Genomic DNA, 17,541 nt, shown 5'->3' with positions numbered 1-17,541 from the left:
CTTAAAAAAAATTAACCAGCAAGTTGTATTTGTACTAGTCTTGTGTGAAAACTCACTTGATCAATATCTCATTCAGGGTCTGTGAATGCAGACTACAATTCAGATAAATTGTCATCTTGCAGTCAGCATTGCTTCAACGACATAAAGACTCGGTGGAATGAATGAAAATGAAATGTATTATTTTGTTGCAGTTTTTATTAGCAGCAATCAGTTAACATCAGTTCATTGATGGAATATAAAAATAAGACAAAGGTATAAAACTGATATTTGAGGTTTACCTACATGTAGGAACACAGATTTTGGCAGGTGGGATCATTAAACAGATACTTCCAGGGCGAGTAAAAAAACGATACATCAACAACCACAAGTAAATCTACCTACATTGAATCTGTTGGTGTCACAGGATATGTTTCCATATTCAGGGGCCATGTTTCACAAGATTAATTGTGACTAAAATTCATGATTTATACCACACTTAACTTTATGTGACACACCCCCTGGTGGGTGTTTCATAAAGCTGTTCCTAAGATAAGAGTGATGTTAAGAACGACTGGTGATCCTTTCTTGTGGTAAATGGTATATTCATTGATGAAGGTTAAGTGCGTAAGAAAGGTTCACCAGTCATTCTTAAAAGTCGCTCTTTAATTTACGAACAGCTTTGCCCTGGGTCCCGTAACACAAAGGATGGCGATTGATCGTACACTTGATTTTCACAATTGATTTTAGTACGTTGTCAATGGAATCAATCGTAGAAAAATGTTCTACTATCATTGCTACGCTTTGAGTTACAGGTCCCTGGTCTGAAAAAAAAATGCTTTGACTAATAGGTGATTATTTGTCTTGTGGAAGGCCAACTTGGCAGAGTCTCCTACATTTCAAGAAAGTTAACACCTAAATGATTCAGAAAATCATTTGAATTGTCATAAATCATATGAAAAAAAGTGTCTCATTCGCAATGATAAAAAAAAATCATGCTAAAATCATTGTTTAAAGGAAAGCTACCTCCCAACAAAGTTGTATTGATTACAAAGCAGAGATGCCAAGTTCAAAGACCAGCTATACGTGAGATTTTCTGTGAATCTGAGTGAGATCACAGACATTGTGTACAATGTATATGGGGATAGGCTGTGATAGTTGCGTGAGACAGAGATTTGAGGGGATGAACAAGAGTCCAAAATGCTTGAGTCTCACGCATAATGCATGAGACTTGGTAGCCCTGAGAAAGAGACAAATCAACTCAGTGTAATGCTGCAGACAATTAATAGAATTTCATCCTATTAAGTAGGAATTTTAAGGGATTTTGTTGGATTTTTATCCCAAGAAATGGGATATTTGAAACGTGTAAGAATGATGATTTTTGGTATGTATTTCAAAATTTTAAAGAAAAATAGGATTTTAGGTGGGTATGCAATTGAGGGAAACTGATGATGTCACCCACTCAGTATTTCTTTCGTGAAATATTTTCAATATTTTCCTCATTGAAATATAAAAGTTTGATTCCTCCTTGAACACATTGAACTGCCATTGTTGTCACCTATTCAAGAGTCCTCAATTGCCAGATCTGCAAAAATTGAAATATATTGAATAGCTCTGGCAGATCCAGGGGGGGGGGGCACAGCCGGCCCGTGTCCCCTCCCCCTTTGAGAGGCACAATTAAGATTTCTAATGTAAAAATGCTATTAAAACAGAAGTGTCCCCCCCCCCTCCTTTTGAAAGTGAAGACCTTTTTTTTTGGCTTGTCAAATTTTTCCTCTGGAAAATGTGCCCCTCCACTTTCGAAAAATCCTGGATCCACCCCTGGCTCATACAACAGAAATAGTGAATGTGTTACATCATCAAATCTCACTTGCATATCAGCGCCAATAATCGTTCACAGCGTTGTGGCCCAGTGGATTAGTCTCCGGACTTTGAAACAAGAGGTTGTGGGTTCGAATCCCAGCCATGGCGTAATTTCCTTCAGCAAGAAATTTATCCACATTGTGCTGCACTCAACCCAGGTGAGGTGAATGGGTACCTGGCAGGAATTTATTCCTTGAAATGCGTGTGCGCTGTAATCATAGTAATTACGGCAGCCAAGCTACAGCTGGGGTAATAACATCCAAGTCCTTTGGAAGCGCATAGAGACATTATTCATAATTGTGATATGCGCTATACAAGAACTGTTTATTATTATTATTATTAACAGGTTTGTAAAAATAAGTTAAACTTTAAAATGTCATAACTTTCTTATCGCACATCTGATTTCAATGGCAGCTTTTTTTTATAGGACTGTGAGTGCCCTTGTAATAATAGAAGACCTATTGTTCAATGAAAAATCACTTATAAAATCAAAATACTTCTGATCCACCTTTAAAAATTAGATTGTTTGTAAATAATATTACACACATTTATAAATACAGCAATGGCAGGTTAAAATCAATGTATAATGGCACTTGGAAAGCTCATTTTATCAGAGCAGACAGTATACATTTTACAAGAAAATGATCACTTTTCTTTAAACAACCAATATTGATACAATACTGACAAAAAAAATGTACAAAATAGATTTGCAGTCCAATCATTCCACAGTTTCTGGTTCATGTATGAACAGTTATATTTCTTAAGGAAACTTTTTTCAAATCATTTGTACAGTCAGCAGCTTGCGGGAGGGAGGTACAACAAATTAGTAGTTGATGAGTTACAAACTTAAATGTAATTTTTATTTCATTCTACTTGGTAGATGCTAAATCTGCAAAAATAATTATGAATGCTTTTCTGCTTTCACCACAAGTTACCAGAGTACAAAAATACTATTTGTTATGATCAGCAAGGTTTTCAAAGTAGTCATAGGAATTGTGCTACAGCCTACAGTACACATGAATGCAAATTAAAACATTACAGGTTTTAATAAAAACACACTCTGTTTATATGCCGGTAATCATAGACATGCCTCTGAGTCAGACTTTCCATAACAACATGAAACTTAAACATACAACACATAAAATTAATTGCAATTCCTGAACATAAAGAAGAAGGCTAAATGGTGAATAGTAAAAAAATTAATACTGTTGGTTCTTGAACTGCAGAGGGTTTTTTGAAGAGCTGTATGGAATTTATAATTGCCATTTTTAAGTATTTTTCATGATTGATTGATTTGGCCCTAAATGACAATGTTGTAAAAATGAAAAATAATTGCATCATTAAACTCATCAAGCCTGGCCAGGCCTTATCTCTTCAATGACTTCAGAATCCAAAGTCAGAAATCATGAATCAAATGGCAGTAAATTTGATCACTGATAATAAACATTGCACAACCTTTAAAGGGGAAGTTCACCCCGAAGAAAAGTATTTTTTGTAAAAATAGCAGATAAAATAATAGAAATATTGGTGAAGGTTTGAGGAAAATCCGCTAAAGATTAAGAAAGTTATTCAAAATTTAAGTTTTGGACCTGTGATGTCACAAACAAGCAGCTGCCCTATGATGTAAGATAAAATGCATTCATATTTGTAATGGTTCCCGATGACTTTTGTTTTCTTTTCATGACCGGGTGTGAAATGATTGTCTAAATATGCGAAAGGTACACTAAAATCTATTTTCAATTTTCTGAGAAAATGACATTTCATTGATTTTTTTACCATTTGCTATGAAGGAATGCTGCAGGCATATGATGTCACAAATTCATCAAATAATTAAAATTCTAATAATTTTTTAATTCTTTGATGGATGTATCTCAAACCTTCGCCAATGTATTTTATTATATTTTCTGCTATTTTTACAAAAAAACTTTTTGTCAGGGTGAACTTCCCCTTTACATTGCTAGTTGTATCTTTTTAAAGACCATAACAAAATTCAAATCAAGCCTTTAAGGCTTAATATCCTTTAAAGATGTGGTCTGCATTATTTCTTAATTCATACTATGCTTGAATCATATTCAAGCAACCTACTGAAATAAAATTCAATGCCCATTGGATTCTACATCAATAAATTTCAATTCTGAATTGCCTCAATATTGATCATTCAAGATTATTGCCAACTTATTTCATTGAATGACCAAATTTGCTATATGAACATTGTTGATATCATTTTCCAGTTATTGAAAGAGGATAATCTATATATCCCTACACCATGATATCAAACTTTCAGACAATCAAATACTTATTTGCATCATCCAACAATTTCCAGTAAAGCGAGAGCGACATAACCCAATGCAGTAAAGAGAAGCTTACGCCATCTGTATTTTTCATTTTCAAATTCGTGATTTAAGATTTCAAAGAATGTCACAAAGATGAATATACCAGCAGCAACCGCCTGCATGACTGCCGAGCAAACATCAGCACTGAAGCTGTGACTGGATTGAATCCCGACCCCAATCGCAGTACCTATCGGGATCATACTTGAAAATATAACACCATAGACGATGTACGCTGATAGCCGCACCTCACTCTTCAAAAGGCTTGCTCCTAAAGCAAATGCTGCAAGACTTTCATGCGCAACCATTGCAACAAGTAGATAGATGATTTGCTTGATGTCTTCCTGAAGGCCAAGGGCCATACCTTCGAAGACGGAATGTACAGACAGAGCGAGGAGAAGTATGATGGAATGTAAGACGTTGGTGGATCCGACATTGCCATAGTGGCTGTGTCCATGATGTGAATGGCTGTTTCCTGAAGCACCGGGAAAGTGGCTATGCTGTAGAATGCCATTCGTTGATTTTCCATTTGGAAGAGGATTGCTTTTGACACGAGACTGTGATGGCGATGCAAATATCACCTCATCTTCATCTTCTTCTTCTACACTTAGATGAGTATCTATGTCACTTTCGATTTGTTGTAATTGCATATAGTCCACGGTCTGCGCAGCTTTGCGATCCTGTGTTGCTGTGATCGCTTGCTCCAGAGCCAATATGAGGAAAAATCCTGCGATGACTACAGCCTCACACACCGGATAATCCGTCTTGTAGTTGCTTGCTGCAAAGACTTCAACAAATTTGTTCCTTGCTGACGGGATGAGGCCGAGAAAGCAAGTAGCCAAGAAGACACCACCTGCCAAACAATTACATAGGCTGCGAATCTTGTCCGAGCGTTCGATCTGAGCCCGGGATTGGTTGGTTCGTCGGCCAAATACTTTGAGGGGTAATAAGGCACCCAACAGGGTCACTATAAACACGATGAGCATGCAAACAGCAAGTAGAATCTTGATATTGGTCTCCATGATCTCAAATGTTTGTCAATGTTGTCCTGTGAAGAGGGAGGTAAAGAAAAATGAGTATCGCTATTGAAATGTCTTTTTTTGTAAGTTACAGACCTATATCTAGGGGTCGTTACTTTTAAATGAATATATGTATGCGACATTTCTGTTATTCATATTATTGTATTCTATGAGCTTATATTCTAAGTTGCTAAATTCTCATGAAAAAATTTCAAATTGATTTATTCTTATCAATTCTTCCGATATCATAAGTTCTGCAGATGGGCTATTCCACGGTTACTCACGTTACATTTGGAGACACCTTGACTCATACTTGGAGCTGTAACTCCGTTATTATTGATAGGAACTAAACATCTCCTTATCACAACAAAGTACACAGTCTGACTATCCTTTGTATAAAAACAAAACTTGGGAAATTCTATTATGCTCCTGGCAAATCTTTGGAATGTGTCGGTTACTCACGTTACATGATTTGGACATGCATAAAATGAAAAGTCAACATAAGTGAAAAGTCTCCTCATACAAGGCTTTTATGAAAGTTGATTATATTCATTTCAAAGAAGTATATTAGGGAGACAAACTTTGTATATAATTAGAAAAATAAAGAACACATGGTTTTTACTTGAGGTGCAGATAATATGGTTACTCACGTTACGGTTACTCACGTTACATTTTGTCCATGTATGGTTAACAACACACATGTCATTAAAAATTCAATAATGTGTGTAAAATTCATTGCTAGGAACATCAAAAAGAGATTTTATACAAAATATTGGAACAATTGGAGCTTTATTAGGGAGTAGGAGGGAAAAGTATGATTTCGCTTACTAATTATGCATAAATTAGCATAATCGCTTAATACCAATTTGCATGAAATAGATTACTGTATAGTATTGTAGATTATGTCCAAGACAACCTGCGTGCAAATTTTCGGCATGATCGTGCTGCCAATGGCCGAGATCTCAAGGGGGGCCTGGGAGGCCCCCCACCCCCCCCCCCCCCCCTCCCCCCAGGCAATATCAACTCCCAAAATACCCTGGCCTAGATAGGGTTACAAGTAAGGGCATTCAATGTGTTGTTCAAACACTCTTTAAAGTTTGGTTAATTGAAACCAAGTCTTACTAATGCACTCTAGCATTGTGAATACTTCTACTAATATTCAATTTTTTGTGTGATTGTATGACCACTGATATTTTGATGAACAAAGAGTCACATCAAAGTGGTGTACCCTCATTTTGCTTTTGATTAATCAAAAATAACTTCACAACTCACCATGAGACTTAAAACTTGACATCCCACAGAAAATGTTACCTAACTGAATAATTTTTACTGGTTACTCACATTACATGGTGGTTACTCACGTTACAAAGTTACTCACGTTACAGTTTTTCTTCATCATTTTTATTAAAAAATTGTACTTTTTAGTAATTTTGATAGTCATCACTGTGTCAAAGATTGTTTGAAAGAAGAGAATTTAAAATCCCACCAATTAACTGTGAAGAATTTTTCTCTCAGAAAACAAAGTCAGTTTTTTCGGTTACTCACGTTACATCACCTGAGCAGGTTGCAATATTCATTTTTGAATGAGTACTACAAATTTACTTGAAAAGCTGTTGTGTATTTTAAGTAATTTGACTCTTCTTAACTTCAGAAATATATAAAGTGGTATGTTGTTGCAATAACAAAATGGTAGTAAGGCATATTTCATTTTTCACTATTTTTCTTGTATTTTGGTACAGAATGGAAGACACAACTTTTGACCATTTTTTTCCAAAGTATACATATGAAAATTAACTTTTTATTTCTTGTTCCTGAAACTATTATGTATGAAGGACTTAAAGTATATTTAAAAAATTCAAGAAAATATTGAATTTGAATTTTTAAGCTCATGTCCACCAACCTGTGGAATTGCCCAGATAAAATTGAATTTTAATAAACCACACATGAAATAAAATTATTCATTTTGCCTCAAACTTATCATATTTCCATTTTCATTCCAGATTAAAAGGTTAGTAATTATAACTTGGGCCTTTACTGGCTTTTGTCATCACTGAAACTTTATTTATAACACTTTTTAGGACAAAATGTAACTTCACTTGTCATAACTCGTACGATATTGATGCATGCAAAACGTGTCAATCAGACATGGCAGGCATCTAGACATGCACATTCTTAAGACCTTGAACCTTGAAGAAGTACTCTCCCAAAAAGCATACATGCTGTCCTGGAAATCGACTTAACCCAATAACATGTAACGTTGAATCCTGATGAATTTTGCCAGTTAAAAAATGGGTTATTTCATGTACAGTGTTGAAATCTGGTGTTGGTGTTTTGAACAGTGAGGTAGATCATGTTACTTGTTAGATGTATAGTAGTTTAGATTATGTAGATGTAAAGTTCTAAATTACGGGGGGGGGGGGGGGGCCACTTCCATTCACGAGTGGATACCATGCGCAACCATGGGGTTTCGAAAAGCACCCTAAACATGTAATTTCCATATTCTGAAAATGCACCCCTTAACAAGTATTGGCGTCTCAAACCCTACCCTTAACAAGTATTGAAAACCAAACGACACTCTTGGCAAATATTCCCTGAAATGAACCCCTAAACAAGTACAGGAATGTTTTGTTACGGGTCCTCGTCGGCTTTACCTTATTTGGTTTAGTATGACCCCAGCTTCTACACCTCGCGCAAATCGGACTCTAAACACAAAGTGTTGGGGCAAAAAGGACATCCTTTATAAAACATTTTAATTTTGTTTTATCATCCCCGCAAATTCGACCCTAAAGACGTAATTTTCCTAGCGAAAAAGATACCCTTTTTTCATTATGTTGGTGTTTTTAACACCCTTATCACGTTACGTACGTACGTAACGTGCCCTATCATGAAAAAGACATCCTTTTTACGTGTTTTTTTGGTCGCGCATGGTATCGACTCGTCAATGTAAGTGGCCCCCCCGGGTTCGAAATCTATAATAAGCAAAACTATAATAATATATAACATATCATATAAGCATGAATAGTTTGGTAGATGATAGATCTAACTTCTTTCTAGATAAAACTTATAATTAGATTTAGAACTGCCATCTGTCTTACCTGTTGTTACTCAATTGGATTGGCTGGATTCTGGACTAAAAAAAAACAAATTCGCACACTTGCCTGCCGCCTCGCCACTCATTCAATCATTGAATCAATGAACAAGGTCTGACTTGGCGAGCAAGATCGAAGAGTCCATGGTCAGTCAAAGAGCCTAGCATGCATGCCTAGAGTAGACTAGTTTTAATTCTAACGTAGCTAAACGTTTAATGTTGTGAAAGATGTATGGTGAAGAATCATTTTGCCAGGCAGAATTTCATATTGATAGCACAGTAACATAGCAACAGTGCAGTTAATAAGTCGCCTCCTAATATATTTCTCCTGCTCACATCTCAGTCTCACATCACAGCAGTCCACACAGCTTGCATTGCAACGTCAATTTTGTTTACGTGCTCAGCTGTGCTGCTGTGAGCATTTCGGGACCCGGAAGGGATTTCGCAATCAGCTGGACGGAAAAAACGGGGGATGTTATACCTATTAAATACTTGTGATTTCTCTTAGGCGGATATGATCACTTGGATGTGCCTTTTAACAATTTGATTGGAGATGTATCCCCAAAACTTACCTACAAACATACTATCAAATGTTTATGAAAAGTACTTGACACTTATGTGATCAATTTGTAACGACATTAACATTTTGATATCATTTTAGTCAAAACGAGATCAGCTTCTTTTCTAGTGATGGAACCAACTACGGAAGAGTGGGAAGGTTGTAAACATGGTGGTGAGTTTGTAGTGCTCGTGAACATCTATTTTGTTTTTGCCTGTTTCATTTTTATATTTTAGTTAATCAGGATTTCAACTAATATTCTCTTTCTCTTTGTTTTAGCGCATAGGGTTGCAGATTAAAGCAAACTTGGAGAACGTGACCAATCTCGGTCCTGATGGAGATGATTTTCGCTGGTACATGAAAGTAAGTTTGTAATTGTATGCAATGGCATATGATTATGAATGCATCTCATGATTGACTGAGACTAGACTATTAAAGAGTGGAGAGGGAGCCTGCACTGGGGGCCGGGGGTTCGGGTATTGCTACTACTACTACTAGTATTGCTTGGGATAACGCGGGAAACTTACTGCTTGAGTTTAATGCGTAGGCCTCTTCTTCCCAACTGAAGATACTTAAAATTTAATCTAATTGTCATGATTGTCATAAATCTATGATCAATATTTTCCTCTTTGACAAGATTATTAGACGAATATAAATTGTATGCCTGAGGCTGAGCGCTGGCTGGACAGTTATTTCATAATATGAAGACTGAATATTATGTTGAATTCATGTTGAGAATTGAGAATATGTAATTTGCATTATGATTGTCATGAAAATATTAATCTATTATTCTATATCATTGATATTTTCATCATCATCTGTGATTAGACCTTTATAAATTAATTATTTAGTCTTAATATTTTAATTATCATAATTTTTTTTATTAAGTTATTTATTGTTATTATATTATTATCATCATCATTGTCATCATTAGTTAACATTTATCATTTTTATTTATTCCCCGTGCAAGACCTACCCTACTGGCCCAATCCAAAAAGGTGATTTGAACGATTGTACCCAGGGGATAAAGCGTTTCATAAAAAGACTTGTCAGACATTTTATCCGACATATCAAATCAGAGAGTTACCACAGCCTAGGAACTGCGCTTCTCAGCCAATCAAAATCAATGAAAGTTTTCAGATCTTACAACTTTTCGGACAAAAATATTGATGAAACGCTCCCCAGGTATAGGCCTACATATAAAAATTCCATGGAATATGCATGTTATCTCATTTCATTCAAGCATGAATTAAAAAAAAAAGTGTACTTGGATTTTCTTAGCGTGTGCAATTAAGCGTATAACTATACACACAAAACCTGCATATAGTCCATGGTTTTGTACCATCGGACAATCGAACCACTTTTGTGAATTCTGGCTAATTTGATTTTGCACCATTGCACTATAGTTTTGAAGTGTAATTCACAGAGTGGACAAAACATGCAGATCATGAACTTAGAGCTAGTATGTACCACAAAACTCTATTCATATTTATTGTAACTTCAATGATAATCCTGTTAGCCCATGATCTGCCTCTTCTGTTCCCCTTTCTCTCTCCTAATATCTCTCTTCTTTCTCTCCTTCCCTCTCTCTTTCTCCCTCTATCCTTTATTGTTTCAGATGAAATGTAGCAGCTGTAATGAAATAACAAGAAACTGGCAATATGTCACCCTGACAGTAAGTATGAGCAATTTTACAGTATTTTTGAATCTGAGTATTTTGATGTCAATCTCTTACTAGTTCAAACACATTTGTGGATACCTACATGATTGTAGACAAATTGTACGATTTTAATTCTAACAAATAGTAAGTACTGAATGTTGCATGCTTTTATGGTCAAGACTTATCAGGAAATACTGGTAGTTCATTGAAAGTGTAATAAAACGATTACAACCAAGTCTGTACAGTGTCTAAATTGTACCTAAAAACAAAGTAAAGTAAAGAAACATTAGAAAAATCATGCCAAGTAAATAGATTTGAAAAGGCTGTCATTTTCCCATCCCTATCATTGAATTGAATTTGAATTGAAGGTTTTATTATCATTTCATCGCAGCCAGTGGCTGAATTGAGAAAGATTTACAAAGTAAAAACATAATATATAAACATAAACAGTGACATATTTGATGTAAATCATAACCGCAACAACATTGAAAATAAACAATTTTTTTGAAAGAAATGTCCAATAACCAATTAATACTCCAGTAAAATTTTGAGACATGATAAACCAATGAGTATGAACTTCTATATACTTTTACTTGAAGTTGAAATTGTTGGTATAAAGAATAGTGTTTTAAGAAATAAATTGCAAAAATTTGAATATCTAGTAGAAAGTTATGGAAAAAACTGCAAAAATAAAGGTTTCATAGAGTGCATATTTGAGTAGCCTTGTATTCTCGAAAAATTCTAGTAATTTAACATAATTAGATGAATTCAAAAATATATGAAAATAATGCATCAACAGTTTAAAAACTCAAATGTACATCCAAATTTATGAAAGAAGTTTATATTAAGAAAAAATTAGGCTTGATTGGGATGCATGGTGAAGATTCATTATAAACTCGAAATTACCTCAAAATTAAATGTATCCCCAAAACTGAGACCTAGTACCTTCTAGTTGCCAAGATTATTGATCCTCATTCCCTGCAAGACCCATCGACCATGAGTGCTACAAGAAAGGATCACAAAGATTTAAGTATGACTTAAGTCGCACTTAAATGCTGACATGTACAAGATATACGCAATGCACAATCTTATTGATCAAGACGCAGTAGTGCACAGCCTCTATGGAATTGCTTTGAACCGACCAATGCGGTCATGCCTTCTATTGTCATTTAAGTATGTGTGACTGGTAAGTCATACTTAAATCTTTGTGAAACACCCCTAGTTGTGTTATATTTCACAAACAGCATTATAAAATAGCCCCTCGGAAATACCGAGTTTATATGAGCAGAAGATAAACCAACTTTTAAATGAGAATGTAGTTTTCCTGTAAAGTATTGTTTTTGATATTATCATTATACTTTAAAGGAAAGTTCACCGCTCAAGGGAGGTAGAGGTCAAGCTAGTATGGTGTCAAAATGCAAGCTCTGTAGCAGAGAAAACTCTATAGGTGAGTCAATTATAAATTTGAAAAATATTTTTCTATTATTACCTGAGTATTTTGTCTGTCCAATGGAATAACTTAATACAATATCGAAATTAGTCACAATGGCCCAGACATGGTTCAGCTAAATGACTATAGGGACTTTAATCCCATCCTTTTTAGCTCATCCGGCCCGAAGGGCAAGATGAGTTTATGCCATGGCGTCCGTTGTCTGTCGTCCGTCCACAATTTCAAAATGCTACTACTTCGCCATTTCAAGTCCGATTTCAATTCTGTTTGCTTTATATGATAGCACTAGGTGGGGCATTCAAAACTTCTACACAGAATTTTGAAATTCATTAAATATGCTAATTTATGCACATTTTTCAAAATTCGCTAAAAATAATACTTCTTCTTTATTTGTTGACCGATTTTGATTTTTTTGACTGATTTTGAAATTTTGACTAGAACAATTTTTATGCTAATTTATTTGAAATTAAATTTTTTGCTTCCATCTTGTAGAGCTTCATGAGGTTCACCAATCTTCTACACAGAATTTTGAAATTTTGACTAGAACAATTTTTATGCTAATTTATTCGAAATTAAATTTCTTGCTTCCGTCTGGTAGAGCTTCATGAGGTTCACCAATCTTCTACACAGAATTTTGAAATTTTGACCAGAACAATTATTATGCTGATTTGTGCGAAATTAATTTATGCATATTTTTAAAAATTCACATAAAATGCTTCTTCTTCGATCTGGTAGAGCTTCATAAGGTTCACCAATCTTGTACACAGAATTTTGAAATTTTGACGGGAACAATTATTATGCTAATTTATGCAAAATTAATGCATATTTTTAAAAATTCACATAAAATGCTTCTTCCATCTGGTAGAGCTTCATAAGGTTCACCAATCTTGTACACAGAATTTTGAAATTTTGACCAGAACAATTATTATGCTAATTTATGCGAAATTAATGCATATTTTTAAAAATTCACATAAAATGCTTCTTCTTTATTTGTTGACCGATTTTGAATTTTTTGCTTCCATCTGGTAGAGCTTCATGAGGTTCACCAATCTTCTACACAGAATTTTGAAATTTTGACTAGAACAATTTTATGCTAATTTATTCAAAATTAATTTATTCATATTTTAAAATTTCACATAAAATGCTTTTTCTACTTTAATTGTTGACCGATTTTTACTTTTTTTTTCTTCTTCCATCTTGTAGAACTTTATGAGGTTCACCAAACTTCTACACAGATTTTTGAAATTTTTAGTAGAAAATTACTTATGCTAATTTATGCGAAATTTATTCAGAAAATGCCTCTTCTTCTTTATTTGTTGACAGATTATATTTTTTCTTCCATCCGGTAGAACTTCATGAGGCCCACCAAACTTCTACACAGAATTTTGAAAATTTTCAGTAGAAAATTATTTATGCTAATTTATGCAAAATGTTTTCATAAATCACAGAAAATTCCTCCACATCATTGATGTGCTAGTTTATTTCTCATCTCTTTCTCTTTTACCTTTTTGTCTCTCTCTCCCCTAAAAGATATCTTAAAGGATTTCATCAAGCCGTACGTGATTGATAAGAATAATCAGTTTCAGACAGTGGTAGCATTTGACTGCAGAGGAATGGAACCAGTGGAGTACTCTTTCAGGGTATGTATATTGACTGGTTTCCCCTGTCTAGCATTTCTATTCTTTATATACCAAGCCTGGGGAGGGGGGGGGGGGTGGGCGGGGGATACAATTTTGAAAAGCTAGGAAAAATATGGGAGGAAAAGAGAAGGGATCAAAACGAACCCCCCAATTTAAAACCCTGGCTACGGGGCTGTATAACTGTGATCATTATTAAAAGAGTATGTTCAACAAACATATATGTTATTAGATAGAAAATCATACAAAATAAAAGCTAAAGGAATTGCAATATAGAGCCTCCATTGGCTAGGGTATATGGATGATGTGTTTTTATATAAGGAAATACAATAGTTCAACTAGTTAAAAGTAAGAAAAATATGCCCTTCTTTTTTCCTGTAAAGTCTTCTTTTTAATTCATCATTATCCTAGGCTGGATTCAAGGCCGATGCTGTTGAATCTTCATCCAAGTTTACAGACATTGACTTGCAAGAAGAGGTACATGAAATTATTTCTTATTTTAATTTTCTATATAAATCTTGCTAATTTGAATGTATGTTTGTCGTGGGAAAGGAACAATATAGATATTTAATTTCTGTATTTGAAAACGCAATCTAAATCGCAAGTTGCATTCCATTCCTTGCGAGTTGGAGTGGTGAAGATGCAAAATTTGATTACCCTCTTTCATGTTTTATTTGTAGAAATTCCCTTCTTTGCAATTTGATGAAGTATGTACATCTGATCCCGTTTGTGGGACCATCCCGATATACAGTAATTTTTCTTTTGGTTCTAGATGATAGGGAGATTTCGCTCTAGAACGCACTAGAGATTCAAGAACATAGTCTTCATTGTCAAAAGCCCTTCATGACAAAGAACAACCAAGAAGTCTTTGTCGAAAATTGGTGAATCAAAACAGGAGTTTCGTCCTGGACTCTGTAACACAAAGGTTTGCGATGAATTGCAAATGTGAAAGAACCGCGCTCATTGGCTCCCAGTCAGTATTATAAATAGAGTGCGCATACAACGATGATCTTGATTGGTTATTGGTATTTAGCGATTGATTGCAAATCTTTGTTACGTAGCCCAGGGGGGCGTTTCATCAATATTTTCGTACGACAAGTTGTCAGATCTGACAACTTTCCTGGATTCTGATTGGCTGAGAGGCACTGTTACTATAGTAACTGTCAGATAAAACAGGACTTGTCGGATAAAACGTCCGACAAGTCCTTTCATGAAACGCTCCCCAGGACTCTGGAGAAACGATATATTTGCTATTTTTGTCAGCCTCGAAACCTAGGACAAAACTGCTGTTGGGGTACATCACTTTTCAACAAAGACCTCCCAGCTGTTCTTTGTCAATTTACAGGCATTTTTTAAAATAGATTTACTGTGTTCTCGAATCTGTCCTGCATTGAAGCAAAAACTCCCCTACAATGACAAGTTCTTATGTTCTCACATTATCATACCTTGAGCATTTTGTGAATTGAAGTATGAATGAACAAAAACGGTGACATTCGTCATGGAATTGCTTTATCTTTGAAGTGGGATGAGGAGGCTTGTAGTTCTTATCTTCAGGTAGAAATGAATAAAACGTCATGAGATGTATTGTATGTGGTGAAAACTCAAGAAAAGGGAAGTCAAATTTAGAGGTAATAATCTAGTTATAAATGGAGATCAAGACCTTCCCTTCCCTCCCTTTTGCTTTCACCTAATGATTTGTGAGAATTTTTGTCTCACCTGCGAAGCAGAGTAAGACTATAGGCGCCGCTTTTCCAACGGCGGCGTCAACATCAAATCTTAACCTGAGGTTAAGTTTTTAAAATGACATAACTTAGAAAGTATATGGACCAAGTTCATGAAACTTGGCCATAAGGTTAATCAAGTATTACTGAACATCCTATTAGAGTTTCATGTCACATGACCAAGGTCAAAGGTCATTTAGGGTCAATGAACTTAGACCATGTTGGAGGAATCAACATCGAAATCTTAACCTGAGGTTAAGTTTTTGAAATGTCATCATAACTTAGAAAATATATGGACCTAGTTCATGAAACTTGGACATAAGGTTAATCAAGTATCACTGAACATCCTGCGTGAGTTTTATGTCACATGACCAAGGTCAAAGGTCATTTAGGGTCAATGAACTTTGGCCGATTTGGGGGTATCTGTTGAATTCCCATCATAACTTTGAAAATTTATTGGTCTAGTTCGTTAAACTTGGACATTAGAGTAATCAAGTATCACTGAACATCCTGTGCGCATTTCAGGTCACATGACCAAGGTCAAAGGTCAATGAACTTTGGCCTATATTGTGATGACGATGATGATAAATTGCATTATTACGACCCACTATCATTCACTGAAGTCCGAGTTTCACAATATTTTACACTATCTTGTCTTAAACATCTTGCAGCCCTAATGTATGATTGTCCTTCAAGTTGGTGTATTCTTTCTCTTCATGTGCTATTTTTTTCTTCTTCATTTACGATTGCAGGAATGGGCAGATTATGATGAAAAGGCCAGCGAGACAGTAGGAATTTATGAATTGGAGAGCAAGTTTATCAAAGTATGATGATTGCTGGTGTGTCATTCGATGAGAAACAGACAATTAGAACATGACTTTTAAAGCACAGACTTTTATGGAGGATAGAGACACCATTGATCTATGAACTTCTGAATGATGCTGGATGGTGATATTAATTTGGATTGAGTTTTAATGCCTCCATCTTATATGAAGATTGGAGTGCATGCACAAGTTCTTCCTAGTCTGCATTCACAGACCCCTGGGTTTCGCATAAATCGCAAAGTGCATGATGCAGAGTCTGAAGTAGTGAGACTAGATTCACTATGTATTGTGGCTGCCTTGACACACACAAAAGCCGGTATTCTGAAGTCTGGTTTAACTTAGAACATGGTCTAACTCTGCTAAAATTATGGGAAGCCAAAAGTGTCAAATTTTTTATGAAGATGTATGTTTCGTATGTTTACTGTGCTCTTTCCTGATTCATCGATGGTGAAGACAATCATCTATTTATACTTCCAAGACAATTATAAATGATTTGCTAGCAAAATGAGCTGAAATATGGTATCTCTACCGTTAGTGATTTATGTAACAATTGGCTATCCATACTTAAACCACAACTTTAAACCTGAGTTTAAGTTAAACCCGACTTCAGAATATGGGCCAGAGTGTAGTCTAGTCTTTACTCTAAACATGGTATAAATGGTTAAAGTGTTAAATTTGAGTCTGGGCTTGCAGACTAAGTTCATCCACCCCTTGCAAGCTCTTTCTCGAGCATGAAGCAGGATCATTCGCTATGATTCTTGATATTTTATAGTCACAAGATGATCTCTTCCCATCTATTCAACGAGTCCACATTACCATTTGCATGGATGTCCCCATCACCACCTTCCCTTGAACCCAATTGTAACTTCTTTGCCCCCCTCCCCCTTTTTAAAGTATTTATTTTTTGTCTGTAAGACATTGTTATTTGTCCTTTGTTAATCATCCTCATGTGAAGTTTATGTTTCAAGGTTTGAAAGTACTTGAATAAAATGTTAAAATCATACACAAAAAGATATAAAAGATTGACAATGTTTGTCTATTGCAGTAATGTAAAGAGCAGTGCTACTGTATGAATTTAAATCAATTGGCGATTGTTGCGGTATTTTCTGTACAAATATTTTAATGTGAAAACCGGTGCCTACTTTTAAATGGATTTCTATATCAATTGGCAGTTATGAGCAAAAGTATGTGTACTGGTGTAATGGAAATTCAGTGTAAGGAAGTTATTGAACCAGAAATCAAATTAATTACAGGCTGAAGTGGATATCTCAAGCTAAATTTTAACGTTAGATTTTTTTTCTTTATCGTTACCACAACCGACATTTATCTCAAATAGTAATGGAATCTTAGATGTAGGAAATTCCACTTCTACATTTATTTATAAGATAAAACTAACACACGAATTAACACAACA

General features: G+C 35.1%; 2 protein-coding genes across 2 annotated transcripts; one reads left to right on the top strand and one right to left on the bottom strand.

Moving 5' to 3' along the window:
* Positions 1-3,703: 3,703 nt before the first annotated feature.
* On the bottom strand, positions 3,704-8,674 carry LOC121423709 (zinc transporter ZIP3-like). Its single transcript, XM_041619141.1, has 2 exons — positions 8,284-8,674; positions 3,704-5,217 (listed from the first exon to the last, which is right to left on the bottom strand). Exon 2 carries the CDS (start codon positions 5,189-5,191, stop codon positions 4,145-4,147), a length of 1,047 nt encoding a protein of 348 aa, XP_041475075.1. The 5' UTR covers positions 5,192-5,217; positions 8,284-8,674; the 3' UTR covers positions 3,704-4,144.
* Positions 8,675-8,750: 76 nt separating this feature from the next.
* Positions 8,751-16,839, top strand: LOC121423710 (CXXC motif containing zinc binding protein-like). The gene is made up of 7 exons (XM_041619142.1): positions 8,751-9,009; positions 9,115-9,198; positions 10,454-10,510; positions 11,861-11,942; positions 13,476-13,585; positions 13,994-14,059; positions 16,056-16,839. The coding sequence occupies exons 1-7, from the start codon at positions 9,004-9,006 to the stop codon at positions 16,131-16,133; spliced, it is 483 nt and encodes a 160-aa protein (XP_041475076.1). The 5' UTR covers positions 8,751-9,003; the 3' UTR covers positions 16,134-16,839.
* Positions 16,840-17,541: the final 702 nt, after the last annotated feature.

Source organism: Lytechinus variegatus, chromosome 11 (genome assembly GCF_018143015.1).
Source record: "Lytechinus variegatus isolate NC3 chromosome 11, Lvar_3.0, whole genome shotgun sequence".
Classification (NCBI taxonomy): Eukaryota; Metazoa; Echinodermata; class Echinoidea; order Temnopleuroida; family Toxopneustidae; genus Lytechinus; species Lytechinus variegatus.
This window is presented reverse-complemented; position numbering and strand designations above follow the sequence as displayed.

What these genes read in the sequence shown, in the direction of transcription:
- LOC121423709 (XM_041619141.1), bottom strand. Translation starts at nt 5,191, where the DNA reads ATGGAGACCAATATCAAGATTCTACTTGCTGTTTGCATGCTCATCGTG.
- LOC121423710 (XM_041619142.1), top strand. An exon ending in GGCAATATGTCACCCTGACA is followed by an intron (nt 10,511 to 11,860) that starts GTAAGTATGAGC and finishes TATACTTTAAAG; the next exon opens with GAAAGTTCACCGCTCAAGGG. An exon ending in TAGCAGAGAAAACTCTATAG is followed by an intron (nt 11,943 to 13,475) that starts GTGAGTCAATTA and finishes CTCCCCTAAAAG; the next exon opens with ATATCTTAAAGGATTTCATC.